Source organism: Poecilia formosa, unplaced genomic scaffold, assembly GCF_000485575.1.
Source record: "Poecilia formosa unplaced genomic scaffold, Poecilia_formosa-5.1.2 Scaffold275, whole genome shotgun sequence".
In the NCBI taxonomy this organism is placed as follows: Eukaryota; Metazoa; Chordata; class Actinopteri; order Cyprinodontiformes; family Poeciliidae; genus Poecilia; species Poecilia formosa.
Window position 1 is genome coordinate 449701 of NW_006800214.1, and position 19809 is coordinate 469509.

Consider the following 19809-nt stretch of genomic DNA (forward strand, 5'->3'; position numbering starts at 1 on the left):
TTTTTTTTTTTTTTTTTTACAAATATTATTCTTTTTCTTGTTATGGCATCTAGAGGCTACAACATGCAACTAAAAGATCATTTTCAATGAAAATATTTAACTTATTTTAAGCTCTTCGCGCTTAACAGAGGAAACAACAGCTACTTACCATTCAACTCTTCTCAAACCTGTCCTAAAAAGTGGCAACCAATTAGTAGCTGGATCACAGCGTCTAGTTCTGCAGTTCAAAAAGTCAAACAGTATTTCATCCAGCTGCCAAATTGGACATTACTTAGCAAACGTTTATTTAGCAAATGTTTATCGCATGTATAAATACAGATAACATACATAAAAACTTAGGAATTCACTCGATCCCATCATTTTACCTCATTGGTCAGGGGAATCAAACCTCCCTCTCTACCCCGTGTAGCACCATTGTGCCAGCGAGAATATATTTCTCCGTAATTTGCGCACACAAACATCACGGCAACACTGATCACAGTTGAACGGGACCAAGTACGTTGGTGCGTGTGCGAGAGATTTAATATGACAGAAGTGCTGATAAACAGTTTCTCACTGAAGCCGTTTCAACTTTTAATGCACGAGGCGGCCCAGTCTGGTTTTTAATTCAAAGCTGATCATTTCCCACTGAGTTTTCAGGATCCAGTAGAGAAGGAGATACGCAGTCATACTGCGGCAGCACAGCTCGTAAAGTCTTCTTTAAAGACGGAAAATGAGTTCAAACGTGGATAAAATGGGACACTAAGAGGACAGTTAACATACAAGACCTCAGCGTTTTTAAGAATCATATTATCTTTTAGGTAGTTGTGTCTCCTCGTTGTGTTTCTGCTGTGCTGGACGTATGATTGCTCTGAAATATTGACCTCTTCGGGAGCAGTTTCCACTCTCTTACTTTATATGTTAGGATATTTTTTTTCCTTGTGGAAATAAAGCATTCTAGATACAACTTTTCTATTTTATTTTCGATTGCAGGGATTTGTGCTTGAACATTTTTCACAATAGAGCGAGATTTGTTGCGAAAATGAGTTTGTGCTTTTTATTCCAGCACTGCTTATATGTGTCTCTGTATCTCCCTTTACATCTTTACAAGCCAGAGGCCTTTTATCACTCTCAGACAATCTGATATATATATATATATGTATAAAAGACACTACATGGACTGATCTGCTGCGTGGTACATGTGGTGTGTACAGTACTTATTTATTTATTTATTTTTTCCCCAGCACTTTAAAAAAAAGCATGTCTGTTACAATGCCTCGTCTCTCCTCTGCATGCAGAGCTGCAGAGTCTCATCGTTGGGTGTGTGCTTCCTCCTCAGGCTTCTTCATGTCAAAGTCAGTTTGCACTGACATGAATGTGACAGAGCAGGCAGAAGGAGCAAAACTAAATAAAAAAAAAAAAAAAAAAAAAAAAATCTCTCTACTGGTAATTCAAAAGGCCGTCTGCTCAAAAATAAAAATAGTAAAATACATACATATATAAAACTGTGTGTGTGAGAATAGCAGCCTTTGAAGCCGAAGAATATCTGATGAGTGCAGCGTGTAATTATAGCACGTTTAGGGAGTCACTGTTTGTCGTGGCGGGTTTTAGGTGGGAGGATGAAGATTGAAGAAGTAAAGAGCTAAAGAGTGTCGTTGGGTTGTTGCCTCGGGGTAAAGCTGCTGTCAGTTTACTGCCAAGAAAGCAAAAAGGCTGTTTTTTTTTTTTCATGACAGCAGGAGAGGAATCACGAGCTGAAACAGAGGTACACGAGCAGAAGTGTCATCCGAGTTTACAAAAAGTCAGTTGTTTTTCTCTTGCCAACTTTTTGTGCAAGGAGTCTTTCAACTATGAACATGCTATTTGTTTAAAAAAAAAAATCGGAGGGGGATCAGTGGTGAAGGAAACCAAAAAAAAAAAAAAAAACCCACACAATTCATCAGGAGAGTGCAATCCATTCAAACCGAGCCTCAGAAATAACATCAAAGCAACACCGTATAGGTTGCTGGAGCAACAGGTGGTGAGGCTATCCCAGGGGTCAAACTGGAACAGGAAGATGCAGCTAGCACACAGATGTCTCAATAAAAAAAAAAAAAAAGGCGCATGTTTTTATTTTTTTCTGCACAAACACAAGCAAACCCTCTCTTGTCCACCTGCAGGAGCACTGCAAATCGAAAACAGCGAGGAGACGGACCAAGGGAAGTACGAGTGCGTGGCAAACAACTCCCAAGGCGTGCGCTATTCCTCCCCAGCAAACCTTTATGTGCGAGGTAGGACCCGAACACGAAACACCTCTACACACGTGGACAGACAAAAGGAAAAAAAACAAAACAAAACAAAAAAAAAGCCTCGGTTAAGGTTCTCTTTTTAACGAAGCTACCTCTTTTCCATGACTGTGCTGTTAAACGAGTATTACTAACCCATCCATTGTCTATAATATATGTTGACCCTGTTCTTTTTTTGGTATTTTTCACAACCACATTCCACCTTAAACCTTGGTGTGATCTCGTACAGTAAAGGAGACCCAAAGTGAGCCCATGCCTCGGTTTAACTGCATGGAAACATCTCTGATCTTACTACTAAACTGATTTCAATACTAGAAGGCAGCTTACAGAGAAAATACGGCGTCTTGCTAAAGCATTCACATACCTCGAGCCTTTGCAGATTTTTGTCATATTACAACCACAAACGTCGATGTATTTTATTGCAGCAAACCAACACGTAATTGTAAATGCCTGCTTTTTAAATGCATGTTTAACAAACGAACATATAAAACATTTATATGTATTCGGCCGGCTTTATCCTGATGCCTCTGGAAAGAAATGTAGGTCAGCCTTAAGCAGTCGGTTAAGAATTCAGTTCACCTGGGTTTAATTTAAATTCGGGATAAAATTAGCCAACCTGTGAAGGCATCAAAGACTTCCTGAAAGAGCATTAGTGGGCAAATAGGATCATTAAGACCGAAGATCTTTAGCTTCAGATATCTCATTGATAGCCTTTTAATGCATCAACGGACAGGCCAGAAACGGGAGCATTAATCAGGCAGAACTTTTTTCTTCAAGTTGGTGAGGCTGGGACTGTTTGCTCAGGGCAGCCCACAACTGATTGGCACCAGAGCCAATTTGCTTTTAAAATAATTCAATAAGGACAGAACATACTTGTATTGAAGATATTGCTGTATTAATAAACGTAGGTCTAAATTGATATGATCACTTCTGCCACCACCTGTTTGGGAGGGGAACTGCTTGTTCCAGAGGAGGTTTTGTCATAAATACGTGGAAGAAAATGGCCAACATGCAAAAACTATCACTGCTACATCACTGAAGCTTAGTCATGGCAGCGTAGTGCTGTGGGAATATGTTTTTTTTTTTTTTTCTTGACATTTCCGTTTGTGGTTGTAACGTGAACAATGCGAAAAGGTTTGAGCCGTGGCTAATTTTGCAAGGCACCGTGCTTTGATTTTAATCGCGAAACCAATAAAGATTGGCTGAACTTTCGCAATCTCTCTCAACGAACCGAATGCAAACTCTGCCCTGGGTGCTGGTGTCCCACGTAGGCTCACAAACGGCGCCCGACGTTCTGATTCGAACGTTTGGGTTCTTTGTTAACGTGGCTTATCAGAACACTGTATGTATGTGCTGTGTGAGGTTCGTGCAGGAGCGTTGTGGTGAGGCGAGAGTGGCTTTGCGCTGGCCGTTTTTATTCTCTCTGTGTTTCCTCGTTCTCTCTCTTCCCCCCCCCCACGTCATTGTGTTCTGCATCAACCCCCTTCCATCCCTCAGAGCTTCGAGAAGGTTGGTGCGCTCTTTTCTTTGCTTTTGTTACTCCTTTGTTTCAGAAAGCGTCACTTATTGAAACAGCAGGAACCCAAAAAAAAGTACAAAATAAAGAGGAGGACAAAAAAAAAAAAAAAAGTAGCTTTAAAAGTGAGACATTTAAACCGTGTGTCCAAAAATGAGGAGAGCAAAGCTGCTGCGAAGATGACGAAGCGGTCCGCCCATGCAGCAGAGTGCCTTGACTGCATTGTGAGGCCTTGTGTGCAGAACCCTTGGTATTGCCTTCACTCCCCGATCAATGTTTTCTGCATGGTATGATCTTGTTGTCATGGAGACCCAAGAATTGGAAGATTAAAAAGAGGCAATGTTTGCATGGAAGGAGTGAGAGAGAAAGAGAAAGGAGCACCGCTTGCATGGGTGTTGACTGACGGACTGACACAGGAGCATGGCGCAATGTGTGTTCACGCCTAGTGATATGCTCGGATTGTGATATTATTGAACCTGCAGCCTTGTCGTGTATCGCAGCTCTTTTTTGTTTTGTTTTTTTGCCCTTTTGTTTTGTCTGGAGTTTTTTTTTTTTTTTTTTTTACCTTTGTGTCCCTTCTCCCATGTCATCACATCTTGCTCCAGTTGTTGCACTGACTGGGAATGTTGCACTCGCTGTAAAGCTTCTACCCCTTTTTGTTCCGAAGTTTTATTGTTTGGTCGGTCAGTACCAGTTGGTTCTTCGGGGCTAAGTCCATAACACGAACTCAAGATGTGCAAGGGAATAAAACCTAACTCGAGCACTGCATATTTGAAACTGCTGCAAGAGTAAAGTTTAAACATTGCTGACCACTCTGCTGTACTGCAGAACTGTGTGTACAGAGTATTCTATGTGGGAAGTTTTCACGATGAATCATTCTTGGTCTGGTTACCTAACAGGTTTAAAAAAAAATACTTAAACTATGTAAAATAAAAAAATATATATACATGATGGCAGGATTTACTAATGAGTGCTCTACTTAGCAAAACAAAATATATTTTTAAAAGTGGAAAAAAAAAATATCTGCACCCATTTCAAAAAATATTCTGAGGAGATCTTAAATTCATAGCGTAAGGAAAGTACACATTTATATTCTAGTTTTTTTTTTTTTTTTAGATTGCATTCCAAGAAACATTTACAATTTCTGAACTTTTCAACATTTTTTTCACTCTAAAAAATGAATTTTGTTGGAATTTTATGCGATACATCAAAACTCAAGTTGGAAAATCTGGCAAAGAATCTGGCGTTACACAAATCAGACCTCTATGGATAAGACAAAAAGCCATTAAAGGTCCTGTCTAAAGTTGGCTACAAGCAATGAGTCCAAAATATCATTTTATGAGTTGAATAAAAAAAAAACGAATAGTACATATCACCCTGAACACACCATGCTCAATGAAACATGATGTCAGCAGCATCATCCTTTTCTTCTTAATCAGGGAGGAAGTCAAGGGAAAGATGGATGGTGCTAAATACTGGGCAATCTTGGGGAAAAAAAAATTAAAAAGACATGAGACTGTGGCAGAGGTTCACCTTCCAGCAGCAATACAACACAAAGCAAACGGCTTGATATATTATCTCAAAGTTTATTCATGCGTGAGAACGGCCCAGTCAAAGTCCAAAGCTAAATTCAGTTGTGGTTGTGTGGCAAGACTTGAAAATCAATACTCACGAAGATTCTCCATCCCGTCTGACTTAGCCGGAGCAATTTTGTAAACAAGAGGAGACTCACATTTTAGTCTCTAGATGTGCAAATGCTGGTAGAGTCGCACCCTCAGAGCCGCAGCTGTGCTGCAGTGAAGGCTGCTCTTCAAAGATGTTTGGAAAGCTACATACAAATTGCACACCACAAACAAAAATATCTGAAAGCTATCTCCTTTTTTGTTTTTCTTCTTCTTCACTTCTTTGCACTACTTTGTGTTGGTCTTTTACATCAAATCCAAGTACGCTCCCTTGAAGTTTGTGGCTATTATGTGGCAAAACATAAAAACCTCAATTTGTATAAATATTTTTGGAAGTCACCATGTGGCATAAAGGGCTTTAGGGGTTGTACTTAATCTTTTTTTTTTCTTCTTCATTTTGGATTTATCTTCGTTTAGATAAATATAGCATTGTGAATCTGCAGCGCCTTTGTTTTGTTCCCTCGAGTTTTCACTTTAGAACGATACATTAAACCGACACAGTTGAAAAAAGGCCATGCTTTCATTTCGCCATGACATCAGATGCTGATTGTTGATCAGTCTTCTGATAATAAGCCGGATGGGCCTGCTATTCCATAGCCTGAGGCGATTTTCAAAATAAATGCTATAAATACATTTTAAGATTCATCTGAAACATTTTTTTCCCCCCCATTTCAGCCATGCAGTAATCTTTACAAGCAGGATAACATCTGCTTTTTAGTACGGTGCTGTCTGAGGGCCTGTTATCGGTGCTGGTTTTCAGCCTGCAGACAGAGAGATTTTCCCCAGATGCTCTGAACCTATTAACGTTACGCACGTTAAACGGTGAAAACCCCTTAATTCTTTGCAATTGTACTGCGAGAAAAGAAAAAAATAAATAAATAAAACATTTTCAACGTGTTTACTCGCGCACCCACACAGTGTTTGAACAAGTGTTCAACCGAGCACTCTGTTCAGTTTATCGGTTCTGCTCTTTTTCTAATAAATTTTATAGACCTGTTCCTAATTACCCAATTTACTTCTGAGAGCTACAAGAAGGTGTTTATTTTAGCTTTACAGACCTTGTGCAGTGGTTTTATATCTTCCTTTGCTTTTTATTAGCTATATGTGTTTATCACATTGTAAATACATTCAAAGCAAGCAAATATTTGGATGATTCGATTTAGACGGCTGTCAGTAATGTGAATCTTTTCAGTATTCTTAATACATAAAGTAGCAGTGTAGTGTGATGAAGACGCTCTCTGCGTTTAACCTGCCTAAATCTGGTGCTCTGTATTAAATGTATTCATTTATCCATTTTGTTTCTTTTCTAACTTTGATTTTTAATTTTGTAAAATTTTACCTTTTATAAACTAAACACAATTTCAAATCTAATCATATGCTCGACGTATATATTAATTGGAAACAAAACTTATTTTTATGTTTTTTTTAAAGCCTATCAATTTTGTAAAGTATTACGATCTGTACTGAAATAGGTTACAAATTAAAATTCTCACAATGTTTTTTGTCTAAACAACCCGCTCTTCCTATAACTTTGTGATTCTACCAAACTGACTCATCCATAATGCCGTTCAGGATATTTTTTTTTATTTCTTTATATTTTTAACAGTGACTGACATTTTTCCCATCTGACATTTCTGAACATTTTTATCCGCTTCGAAAGTTGTAGCAGCACTTACTCTAAAAGCTTTATTATTCATTTTTGAAGAACAGTGCTACTTGGCACATGTGCGTGCAAAAGCATGCATTTTTCTCCGCTGAGGCTTTTGCACAGGAAGATCTCTGTGTATAGGCCAGGTTAATGTTAGCTTGGTTCTTTTCTGTTTTGATATGCCTTGTTGATATTTGCCTTATAACAGGTTGTCTTTTTGGTTCCAGTCAGTGCTACACAGTATTAGGAACGCAGGACGTTGTGATGTTGTTGTTGAATATTGCGATTCTGAAATAGATTTTGATCAATTCACATTATTTTTGTCACGACTCATTTTCTCTTTCATTATTGGAAATGCGTCAGTAAGAAGCAAAGTTATCACTTATCGATATTGTGACCAAGAAGTCCTTTGTCACTGCGAGATTGTGAACATTGTTGTTACGTCTACTGCGATTCGCTATATCGTGCGATTCTAGTTCCAAATTCACAAAGAGACACTTTCATAAAGAGTTGTTCTGCGGTTTAGCGAGTTTAGTGAGTTTAACGCTATGCTCAAGTCTTTCCCCATGCGGCTGGTGGTTGAGCTGCAGCTAATCGTGCTATAAAACTAGGGCTAGATTTTGTGCTGACTTTGAAAATTGTTCGTCGATGAGTGATTCATAGTTCGTCAGCCGTGTTTTTGGAAGGTTGTACTATTTCACCACATATGAAAGCGCTTACTGACTGTGGATACGATGAACACAAAATTCAATTCAATGGAAGATGTCATTTCCATCACGCCACAAAACATCTGTTTTCATGTAACATTATTGGCATTCCACATATTTTTGAGACATGTGAAGGGATTTCACAGCATATACACCTGAATGTGTTACTTATTTTAAGCATTTTCACTTTTTTTTTTTTTCATTTTTGTAAATCTTTTAACTATTTGTTAAAGTGTTTATTCAGCTTTTTACATGATAGCACAATAACAACTTTTGCAGCTGGCTTATTAGTTTTAGCACAAAAAAAAATCTAGGCAAATATCTTCCACCTGATTTAACATGCATCTTACATCATTTACATTATAACACATAAAGTATTTTCACTTAAAATTTTTAATATTAATCACTCACACCAGTAATAATATTTTGACAGTTTAAAAAGTATAATTACAATTCACTTCTTGAGTCAGAATGGCTCAAATGAAAACATTTCATGGTTTTTCAACTCAATTATGTTTTATATATATATATATAATTTTTTTTTTTTTTTTTCATTGACAGACAATTAAGCTCAAACTTATTCATACCTCTAGCAAATGTACATTGGAGCTTTTCATTTAGCCTATAAGTTGTTCCTGGTAGGAGATGACTCAGGCCTCTCCAGCTGTAAAATGATATTGTTCTCATGTATGAAAAAAAAAATGTGTCGGTATATTAATCAAATTTTCATCCATAAGCAATAAGAATTAAGCCACTTTTAATTCATTACACCCAAAACAACTGCAGTGAAGAAAAAGGAAAACTTTAACTTGTCTTGGTTTTGTGTTATTCCCAATAACACTTTTATTTAAAGCATCCCCTCTTCCCTACTGTTTGTGTTTTGTCCTTTTTCCATTCCCATTTCCACCAGCGTCACTAATACAATCTGTATTGAGTGGCATTTGATATTAATCATACTCGTTCTCATTTTTATATATTCAGGGATATAATGATTCCCTCTTTTTACAGTGGTTAATGAAAATTGTGTCCTTGAGTCAGACAGCATGGTTCTCTGTAAATGTCAGCCGTATAGCTCACAGAGACACTGCCGTAATCCTTCTGCCTCTGCCAAGTCCTTCCCAGGCTGTTGCCAGCAGACTCCCAGCAGAGGACAGGACTAATGATAGCTCCTCTAATAAAGACTGAAGGTCCGCAGCTCTTACAAAATGTATGGAAAACGGAGGGTGGGTGGGGGATCGAGAGCCCGGCTCGATTAAGGTAAAGCTAGCGGCGCTGTGAGCAACTGAGGGATTATCCTTGGTTATGAGCTTGCTTTATTCTTAAGCACTCACCTGTGTTCCTGCAATTGATTCTTTAGTCGGAGCTCTTTGAATCCGAATGGAAATCTAGGTTTTATGTAGAAAAAAAATATATATATATAAAACTTCCTCAAAAATCATCTTGAGTCACTACCTCCATCCTGTTGCTCACATTATTACCAAATTAACTCACAATACGCTTAATAAATTGCTGTTTTTATTTAACACGTTTTTTTGATGTTTTTTCCCCCCCTCGTTTCTAAATCAAAACTCATTTTGTCATGCTGCATTGCACCTGCTGTGTTTGTGTTATGCACGGGGGCTGCCTGTCTGTCGGTCTGCTTGTCTGTCTCCAGCATGCTCAGACGAGGAGATGCCTGCACAATCATGTCTGTTTTCTAACAGATCTATCTGTTCTTTGTCTCTTTGTCTCTTTCTTCTCTTCAACTTGTATCCAATTCTGGGTATTTTTTTCTGATTATTTTCTACTTTTTTTTTTTTTTTTGCAAGAAGACTTGAATTACATTTACTTTTCATGGAACAGTAGTGAATTCACGGCAAGAGCTGACGATTTTTTTTTTTCTCTGTAAATTGTTGGAATTATGGAAAACTATTAACTTTTGCCCAACTGTCTCTAGCTTCTTTGAAGTAGGGGGATGTGGCCTGTGAAGAATCCATGTAATGATGTTACTCATTAAGGACTGGAGGTTATGCAGCAAGTTTATGAGTATTTATTAATCCTTCTATGTGTTTGATTTTAGATTTTGAGTGATATGTTCCATCAGTAAACAGAAAAAGCTTAGACTCTCTTCCTTTGCCAGTTTGTAGGATTTCATTTTAGACTTTTTTCAATTAATTCCTAGTTTTAGAAGATTATTTTTTCTGTTAATTTCTGTTTTGTTAATTATATATATATATATATATATATATATATATATATATATATATATATATATATATATATATATATATTCTTGTTATTTTATTTTTTTTCCGTAAATACATACAGTACCTTGCAAATGTTATTTCATTTCATCGCACTGCAACCACAGACTTCAATGCATTTTATTGGGATTTTGTGCAGGGGAAGGAAAATGGTTTCCAAAATTGCACAAATTAAAATCTGAAAAAAAAAGTCTTGCGAAAATGTATTCAGTCCCTTTCACTCGGATGCCCCTAAATAAGATCCATAAGATACTTGTCTTGAGAGGCTACCTACTCAACAAAGTAGCAGAGTCTGCCTGTGTGTACTTAATATCACAAATCAAGATGTTCTGTTTAAGCCTAAGGAGTGTTTAGAGAACAAACAGCATGATGAAGGAGCACAGAAACCGGACAGAGAGAAAGTTGTTTAGGAGTTTAAAACAGGGTTAGACATCGAAGGGAACAGCTTTGAACCACACTGCTTAATCCTCACCCTGTAAATGTAATTGATAAGTGAGAATTTTTGAGGCAAGTTGAAATTTGATTTTCACACGCGCTCTTTATCCATTCAGACTGAGTTTGAGTAATTTCGCAAAAATGGCCGCAACATCCATCCTCTCGATCTACACGCCATGCTTCAGATTTTCATGTGTGAAACATTTTTAAAGCCACGTGTCGTTTTCCTGTAAATTATGCACTGCTTTGTGTCGACCTGTCCTTCACAAGGACATTGAGGTTTGTGGTTGTTAGGGTGTGTCAAAATGCGAAAACGTTTCTCTTTGCAAGGTACTGTTGGCTTCCTGTAGTGCTGAGTTTCTAGATTGTTTCTGCTCGTCCCTTTCATTCTCTCCTTTCATCCAGAGACGTTTGTCTGTTTCTCTCTCTGTTTTGTTTCCTGTGCTGTGACCCTCGGGTATCTCCCCCCCTCCCCCCTTTTTTTTCTTCTCTGTTCCTCCATCATCCAGTTTCTTCTTCTAGCCATTTTATTTTTCTATCTTTTTTTTTTTTTCTCGTTGTTTTGTTTCTCCTTATTTTAGAAGCATCTGCTTTCTGAATGGGCCTGACTCTGGTATATAGCCGTGTTTTTAAATAGATCCATGTGTTTTCTTCTTCCTCGCTCCTCTTTTCTTCCCTCCTTCTTCCCTCCTTCCCCCCGCAAACCCCCACCTCTAATCCTCTCTTTATCTCCACCCCCCCTGCCCCCTGTCTTTTTTCCCCCTCCTCCTTTTCTCTCTTCTTCCTCTCCATTCTGTCCGCGCCCTGATGTGTAGGAGCTTCAGACTCATGTACATAAGTTTATTAACTTATAAACATGCACATACTACCTCACATATCTCTCTCTCTCTCTCTCTCTCTTTTTGCTCGCACTCTTTCATGCTGTCTTGGTGTTCTTTACTTAATGTCTCCAACGATCACAGCACCTTTTTCGGACCCTTTCGACCCACTCTCTGTCCACATTTCCAACTCATTTTGACGACACACTGTTATCAGTTATTGATCCTATGTATTGTACAGTATCTTGTTGTACAATGTGGCTGTCCTTTGCTACATTGCCTGTCATTGTCTGGAAGAGACGCAGAGCTGCCTCTGTCTTTCTATCTGTCTCGCTCCCTCTTTCTCTCTCTCTCTCTCTCTCCGTGTGTGTCTCTGCTTCTACCTGTCTCTATATTGTCTTGTCTCGCTTCTCTCTGTCCTCCTCTTTCAGTTCTTCGTTCTCTTCTTTGTGTTCCTCCACCATTTTTTATTCCTCTTGAGTTGCCCAGGCATGCGAGTGACCTATGACTTCAGTCTCTCGCTGCGTCTCCCCTCTAATACGTAGTCAGGCGAGCTCTGACAGATGTAGTATTGCATATAACTTTGCCACTTTGCTTGTTCTCCCTCACATCAGGGTGGGAGCGAGGGGGGACACAAATAGCAGTCAGGGCCCTATTGATCGGCCCCTCAGTGATGCATATACTCGATCTAAAAACAGCCCCATCTGCTGCACAAAGTGCCTCGAGGCACAGAAATTGCAATCAAGTAAAGTTTTCTCTCTGAAGTCTCCGGAAAAAGTTTAGGATGGCTTCGAGGAGAGGGGGGGGGGGATAAAACGAGAACAATGCAGCTGAAAGAAAAAAAAAAAAGGAAGCGCAAATTCTATTCAGGAGAAGAGAAACTGACTATAGGTGTCATGTCCTGGTTGAAATGAAACTCAAGAGTTTGTCACAATATTATTTTGAGTAGGCAGCTCACTCTGAACGGTTGAGCTTAACACAAGATTTGTGTCTTTTTGTTGAAATCATCAGTGCCATAAAGTAATTGGGACTAAACTTGAAATATCCCTTTGTAATTTTCTGTAAATCCCTGAAGTTCATTTTCCCCCTTCCTGTTACTTCTCCTCTCTCTCTCTCTCTCTCTCTCTCTCTCTCTCTCTCTCTCTCTATCTTCCTTTTTTATCTCTTCTTCCCTCACTTTTTCTCTTGATCTCCTGCTCTTTGCTTTGCTCTTTCTTTCTCATTCTTTTTCCCCACCTTTCCCCTCCTTGCTCCCCCTCTTCCCTCTTTTCTCCTCCTCTGCCTCACACTTTGTACCCCCCTTCCCCACCCCTGACCCCCCCCACCCACTTTTTCCTTTTTACCCCGGCTCTCTTCCTCTCCCAGTGCGCCGCGTGCCCCCTCGTTTCTCTATCTCACCCAACAATCACGAGATCATGCCCGGGGGGAGCGTCAACATCACCTGCGTGGCCGTGGGTTCGCCCATGCCTTACGTCAAGTGGATGTTGGGCATGGAGGACCTGACCCCGGAGGACGAGATGCCCATCGGTCGCAACGTGCTGGAGCTCAACGGCGTCCGGGAGTCGGCCAACTACACCTGCGTGGCCATGAGCAGCCTGGGCATCATTGAGGCCACTGCTCAGGTTTTAGTCAAGAGTAAGAATCCCACCATTTTGCATTTGTAATTTATTTTTTGAGAAACGGGTATTGTTTTAGAATGTGTTTTATTTGTCGAGTACACATCCTGCAGATTTAAAGATTTCTGATTTTCTGCATCCCAAAGAGCAGCACGAGCCAATTTCATGTTTTTGTTTTTTTTTTTTTTTCTTGAAGCTATATGAGGCCTTTCTGAAGAAAATTAATGTGCTCTAATTTATCAGCTCTACAAGCTCGAGCAAGTTGATGCTGCTGAAATTAGAAATTTGAGAAACCGTATCATTAGAGCTTAAAAATAGTTTAAACCCTGAGTGCAGCATGAGTCATTATTATTCTCTGAGGATTTCACCAGAAATCACACACCCCAAAAATACCAGCAAGTTATGTATAAATAATGTTTTCTAATTGTGGGACTTTTGGATTTTCAGTGTCGTCAACACATTAAACTACTTTGTCTGCTGTTAGCATCGAAGGAAGCTTGAATTTGAATTTCGGATTTAATTTCATTTAGAATTACAGCAGTGACAATCTTTCGACTTCTTTTTTTTTCACCTTTTTTTCGACCTGCTTAAACTGATTTTAGTACTAATTTCAGCAAATTTCAATTTACAATAAAATATTTTGTAGATTTTCTTCAGCTGTAATATAAGACAACATAAGAGGCTAAACTGTGTGCAGGCTGGAAAATTATCCAATATAAAAATATTGTAAACACTAAATGTCTAAAAAAAAAAAGTCATGCCTTCAGATATGGCGATAATAAGGATACATAATGCATAGCATGGAGTAAATCGTTTGCAATAACTAATAATCCTGTCTGTCTGCTGATGTCGTGATCCGCAGCTTTACCGAAGCCTCCTGGCACGCCCATCGTCACAGAGACCACACCGACCAGCGTCACCATCACCTGGGACTCGGGCAATCCCGACCCCGTGTCCTACTACATCATTCAGTACCGGGCCAAAGGGCCGGACAGCAAGTATGAGACGGTGGACAGCATCACCACCACCCGCTACAGCATCGGCGGCCTCTACCCCAACACCGAGTACGAAATACGGGTGTCGGCCTTCAACAGCATCGGCCAGGGGCCGCCGTCCGCACGCGTGGAGGCTCGCACCGGAGAGCAAGCCCCCGCGAGCCCCCCGAGGAACGTGCAGGCCCAAGTTATCTCTGAGAACACGGTGATGGTGCGCTGGGAGGAACCGGAGGAGCCCAATGGACAGGTGGGGCATTTTGAACTTTGAAGCACTTCACACACTGTTTTTTTTTTGTTTTTTTTTTAACTTTATAACTATTTGTTTGATATTATCAAATTAAATACACCAGAATTGGCCAAAACTTTTTTTTTTTTTTTTTGCATTTCTGAAGGTATTTGAGTCTCCATTAAAACGTGTTGCAACTTCAGTGTGTACATGTCAATCGAGAAGTATTAAAAGCATTTCATCTATGTCAAAATGACTATAAAATTATATATAAGTTCCTGTTTCTAATACTTGAAGTAGAAAAGCAACAGTGCTGCTTTAATATTTATAACACTGGCTTGTGGCAAGCTGGTTAGAGAGTAAATGATGTGTGACAGAATCATTGACTGCATACAGTCTATTTCATCCATGGTTATGTCATTTTTATATGGACCTGAACTAACAGAGATTAAACCTGACACTGTTACAATTTTTTTTTCCCAGTTGAGCAAGAAATTAAAGCTTTGAATTGATTCCAGTTCAGAAACACAAAATCATTTGGCTCTACTGCCAACCATGGTGACTTTAAAAGACAGCAGCATACAAACTGCTTCACATTAAGTCTCAGTGGCTCTGATCTGACCATGCATCACCTGGATTTTACTGGCACCATCCACAGAAACCACAGTGTAATCTGCATGCATTGTTACAGATGGAAGATAAAGCATAAATAACAATGGTCCAAGGAAAGATCCATGTGGGACTCCTGCAGACAACTTCATAGAAGTTAATTCACAATTTCCTGAATGTTTTGTGCTGTTGGTATTGATTTGCTGCACTTACAAAGGAAAACCGACCTGATTAAAATAGTGGTAAAAATGCTACACCATTTGAAGTGGGTCTTGGTAGAAAAGTCTTTCTTTTGCTTACTGTGAAGCTGTTTTGCAGGTAGCTGCATTTTAAAACAATAAAGAGGCCCATTTCACATTTTTTTTTATTGGGCACTTTTGTCCAGCTTGCATGTTCACTTGCTTTCCGAGGACCGTGTCTTGCCGAAGATTCCGGTCCCGTAAGTCTCTCGCTACTTTCTCCTGCTCTCTAAAAAAAGAAAGGGTAATTGGACTGTCCACTCTAAGTTGAGAGTGCTCCCTCTTGAGGCCCATTTCCTTTTTTCAAACCTACCTAACCGAGCAGCGGGTTCATAAAAGCACAAGACTGAATTGAGTGCATATGGGGATTATGGATAATAAAGAGTAAGCGAAAGGGGAGGTGGGAGAACTGGAGGTTTAGGGAGTTGGCATGGCAGAGAGATTACATAAACTCTGACCTACCTACTGTGTTTCCAAAAATCCCAAATGGCTAGAGGTGCAGTGATTACATCTTAAAGGCCAGAATCAGCTCATTGGTTTTGTCAATTTTCCTCTTTGCTGTATAAAATTTCTTTGTTAAAAAAAAAAAAAAAAAAAAAATGGCATTAAGCACACAGTAAAGCACCATATCGTCTGGACTAAACGCTGTAAAGCAAACCAGATGACCCCCAGCCGTCGTAAAGTCTGGCTCTGTTAAAACACGGTATTATGGATTATCGTTGTGGAGTGACTGAGGGATTAGACCAAATAATAAAATGTTGTCCCTGATAACCTAAAAATCAGATTCTGAAGCACAGGCCTCAGTTATAGCTGTAATAAAGTTGCTGCTCTCTCTGTTCCTTCCCAGGTGAAAGGCTACCGTGTGTACTACACCATGGACCCATCCCGAGCCATTAACGAGTGGCAGATACACAACGTGCAGGACAGCGTGATCACTACCATTCAGAACCTCGTGACCTCGGAGACTTACACCATCCAGGTCCTGGCTTTCACCTCCGTAGGCGACGGCCCCTTTTCAGATCCTGTACATGTGAAAGTTTTGCGTGGAGGTAAGTGCCTCAATTTCGAAAACACAATCAATCCCAGGTCCCAGAATGCATTGGTTGATATACTGACTGGTGCCAGCAGATATAGGCGAGAACTAAGCTGGGTTTGTCAATAGAGGTGCAAAGATGGACACTCATTGTCCTTATTGTCCATATTGCAAGTCTGATTGATATGTTCAGTGGTGGTGAAATTGTGTAAAGGCAAAGAAAGAACAGTGTCTGAAAAACCTTGGTGAAGCATAGTCAATATTGCTATTACAATTTTTAGCCATAGTTTTAGAATTGAATGTTTTCCGGACTTTGTGTAAGCGTCATATGTGCCGCTATCTACATGTAATGGAAACATGAAAACTGCATGCACACTCTGGTGTAGTCCATTTCATCTAGCACTCTGCACACTTCACTGGTGTCCCTGATGTCAACACTTCATAAAACAGACTTTTGGCAATAGGAGAGGACTTATTCTGCTTCTATGACATTTACAAGGTTAGAGAATAGAGAGGGAAGGATCTTTGATCACTCCTTTTCGCGCCTTATCTCTGAATCATCCAGAGTACCGGATCATCTCTTGTGCTTTTTTTTCCTTCGGCTCATGCCACTGGGAGAAGGTTAACTTAGAATCTGGTGAATCCTTTCTATATCATTTTACTACTGAAATATCCACTGCTGACAGATATACAGCTTTCTGGCAGAGACAACAGTTTTTTTATTTAATTTATTTTTTTATTATTTAAAATCTTTTGATATTTCGTATTTCCATGATGTGGTGCACTCGAAGCTTGTCAGACGTTCCCCAGTCATCATTTGTTTCATGCCAGACACACCTGCAGTGTTTGCAGCTTAAAAGAAAGATCAAGTCTCATCCGATCAAAGTAATCAGTTCAAGTTAAAGCCTCAGGATTGTTTAGCAAACTGTGCATATTTACATACGTGCTGGTCAGATACAAAAGCCTTTTTATCCATAACATGCCTCCAAAACAACTGGTTTGCATGTAAAGAGTATGTAAAGGTCACCATGGAAACTCTGTGATCTCGAAATGCCGTTCTTTAGCAATAAACTATGAAATTCTTTTTTTGCGTCTCTTAACATTATGCTCACGCTGCATGACAGCCATATAAACCTGGGTCTTTTTCCCGCTTTGTTAGCCACACGTGGACAAGTTTGTGCAATTACCTGTTTTCTTATGAGCAAATTACCTAACTGTCTTTCCCATTTTGAAGAAAGCCTGAAAATAATAGAACACTGAAAAATGTAAACTAAGAAGGAACTTCCAAAGACTTTATTGAAGAGAAACTTGAGAATAGAGAAGTAGGGAATCTACAACAAAACAGAAACTAAACACACAGTGACCAAAAACTGCAGCACAGCCAAAAAAAAAAACCCAAACAAAACGCAACTCAACATGAGTATGACCAAAATACAATGTTTCATAAACAACCAGACTGATCAAAATAAAAGGATAAAAAGGAGAAGTAACGAATCTAAAAACTAAAAGATCAGACGAATCAAAAATAAAACGGCACAGTAAGCAAGAGATGCGAGGAAACTTTGACTCAAAATGCATCAGAAACCAAAACATAACGGAGCAAACACAAGATGCCTTTACAGTCATTTCATATGCTCTGATCGCCTTAAAATAGTCGAGCATTTTGTATGAAACACTAAACTCAGTTGATTTTTCTTTCGTTTCGTTTAGGTATTATAGGTTTTCTTAAAAGTGCCAATAATTGCACCACCCGTGATTATTATTAGAATTTTTTTTTTTTCCCACTGAATAAATTGATAGAAATTTAAAAGCTCCCGTTCTTCAACATTTCTGCAAGGTGAAAATTAATCGTCTTAAAGTTCTTTGCACATCGTTAGCACGGGTGCTGATAAGTGTGGAGGCCTCTACGTCTCCTGTTGTGCAAAAACTATTTGATAAAGAATCTTTTCAGGACTTTGAGCTACCAGAAGAACGATCATAGTTTGTGTTTGCACTGTTGGAAGGTGCTGAGGCCTTACCGGGTGTGTTGTCTGGTCCTGCTCAGTTCCAGGTCAACCAGGAAAGTTTAAAGTCGGGAAGGTGACAGACACCAGCATTGAGCTGACCTGGGAGCCCACGTACACCAAGGAGAAAATTGTCAACTACGAGCTTCTCTACAAGCCTGTCAAGTTTGGCAGTTTGGTAAGCCCTTTTTGCTCACTTTTTTTTTTTATTTATTTCTTTTTTGTGGACTTTGTACCGTCGCAGAAGTAAAGAGGTGAGAATAAAGGGGGGCGGGGGGGAATGTAAGAGATTAACCCCGGTGCTCGGCATGGCTTCACCTCTCTGTTCTCCTCTCACAGGAGAAGTTGACCTTCGGGCCGAGGAACTCTTACACCGTCGAGGGCCTGAAAGCGAACACCGAGTACTCCTTCTCCCTGGCCGCCATCTCCAACAAAGGCATCGGCGCGTTCACCAACGAACTTGTGCAGAGGACGTCCCAAGCCAGTACGTCCTTGTTTCGTTAGCTTTACATAACGCGCTCACACGAGCACCGCGACGAGCGCCTTCCTGCGCATTTTAATCGTGTCATATTTACCTCCTTGGGAAATATTTTCTGCCTCTCAAATCGCACGCTCGTACATGTCGCCGTTTCCTCAGCTGCTGACCTGATAAAAAAAACCTGGAAACCATCTCAGCATCTCTCCATGTGTCTCCTTTCTCATCCCATCTGTCCATCTCTCCCTCCTCCCATCCATCCGTTGCACCTTTAACTGTGTCTATCTTCCGCTGAGCGGCCTCTCTTCCCCCCACACAGCTGAAACAACGCGACAGATGGCGGCAGAGCAGCAGAATTATGTTTTTGTACTTTTATTTCTTGGCTATCTCTTCGTTCCCTTTCCTCTGTCATCCTACGGTATAATGCACTTTTGAGAGGCTGAAACTGTCTTCCACTTACTGACTTGCCACCAGTAGCGTGTTAAAGGACGGTCACTGGCCTGCTGTGATGTCAGGTAAGTACCATGTAGCTTATATTTTACCACACACAACACTAGGATTCTCTCCCTTGTCTCTATTTCTTTCACCTCTTCTTTTTTTTAAACAAACACCGATAGCCGATAAGGCTCAAAACGGATCCACCGTGTCGCTCTGCGTTCGAAATCCCCTCTGCCCTTAAGAGGACAAAAACGATAAGAAATGGAACCAAGGGAAGAATTCACAAAGTCGCAGCGGTGATAAAGTAGTCTAGGTTGTCTCTGACGTGGCAAGTTTTGTTATTTTAAGTGTTTAACAATAACTCAGCTGAACGGCGACTGTTCGCTCCCCTTCTGAAGTGACCTAACCGGGTGGTACACTAGAGGTGTCAAAGCGGAAGGCGGCGGGGGGAGGGGAGGGGAGGGCGTCTCGGATAAAGGGAAAAGAAGGTGCTCGATAAGCAGACTGCTTCATGCAGTAGAATTCATTTCCCAGGGAGGTTAGGTGTGCTTTGTTATCGCCAAGCTTTGGTGCACATCTAGATTGTCCCCCGAGGCCAGCAGAACAGTGGCTGTACGGCTGAGTGAATAGATACTTGAACCTGTCAGCTGTGACTGTTACACACACGCAGACACACGCATACACCCACACACACACACACAGAGCAGAGCTGCACACCTCAGGAGATCAAGCACAAGCCTGGACACCTCGCCCATGCTTTAGCCTTTGCATGTGCGTTAAGGTGAGTGATGTCTGTAGTAGTGGCGGAAAGGTGTGAGTTCTTCATGTTTTCCTTTATATATATATATATATACATATATAT

At 40.1% G+C, this 19809-nt stretch overlaps 1 protein-coding gene across 14 annotated transcripts in view; it reads left to right on the forward strand.

Moving 5' to 3' along the window:
* Nucleotides 1–19809, forward strand: part of ptprsb (protein tyrosine phosphatase receptor type Sb) — a 93401-nt gene that overhangs the window by 48587 nt on the left and 25005 nt on the right. For 4 of the 14 annotated variants that reach the window (XM_016681261.1, XM_016681262.1, XM_016681263.1 and 1 more), the window contains exons 6-13: nucleotides 2139–2249; nucleotides 3762–3773; nucleotides 11311–11325; nucleotides 12679–12948; nucleotides 13792–14171; nucleotides 15846–16047; nucleotides 18076–18212; nucleotides 18374–18518. In XM_016681261.1, coding sequence (XP_016536747.1) covers nucleotides 2139–2249; nucleotides 3762–3773; nucleotides 11311–11325; nucleotides 12679–12948; nucleotides 13792–14171; nucleotides 15846–16047; nucleotides 18076–18212; nucleotides 18374–18518 — 1272 coding nt within the window. The remainder of the gene's footprint in view (nucleotides 1–2138; nucleotides 2250–3761; nucleotides 3774–11310; nucleotides 11326–12678; nucleotides 12949–13791; nucleotides 14172–15845; nucleotides 16048–18075; nucleotides 18213–18373; nucleotides 18519–19809) is intronic. The other 10 variants (XM_016681273.1, XM_016681269.1, XM_016681270.1 and 7 more) reach the window with 3 other exon arrangements.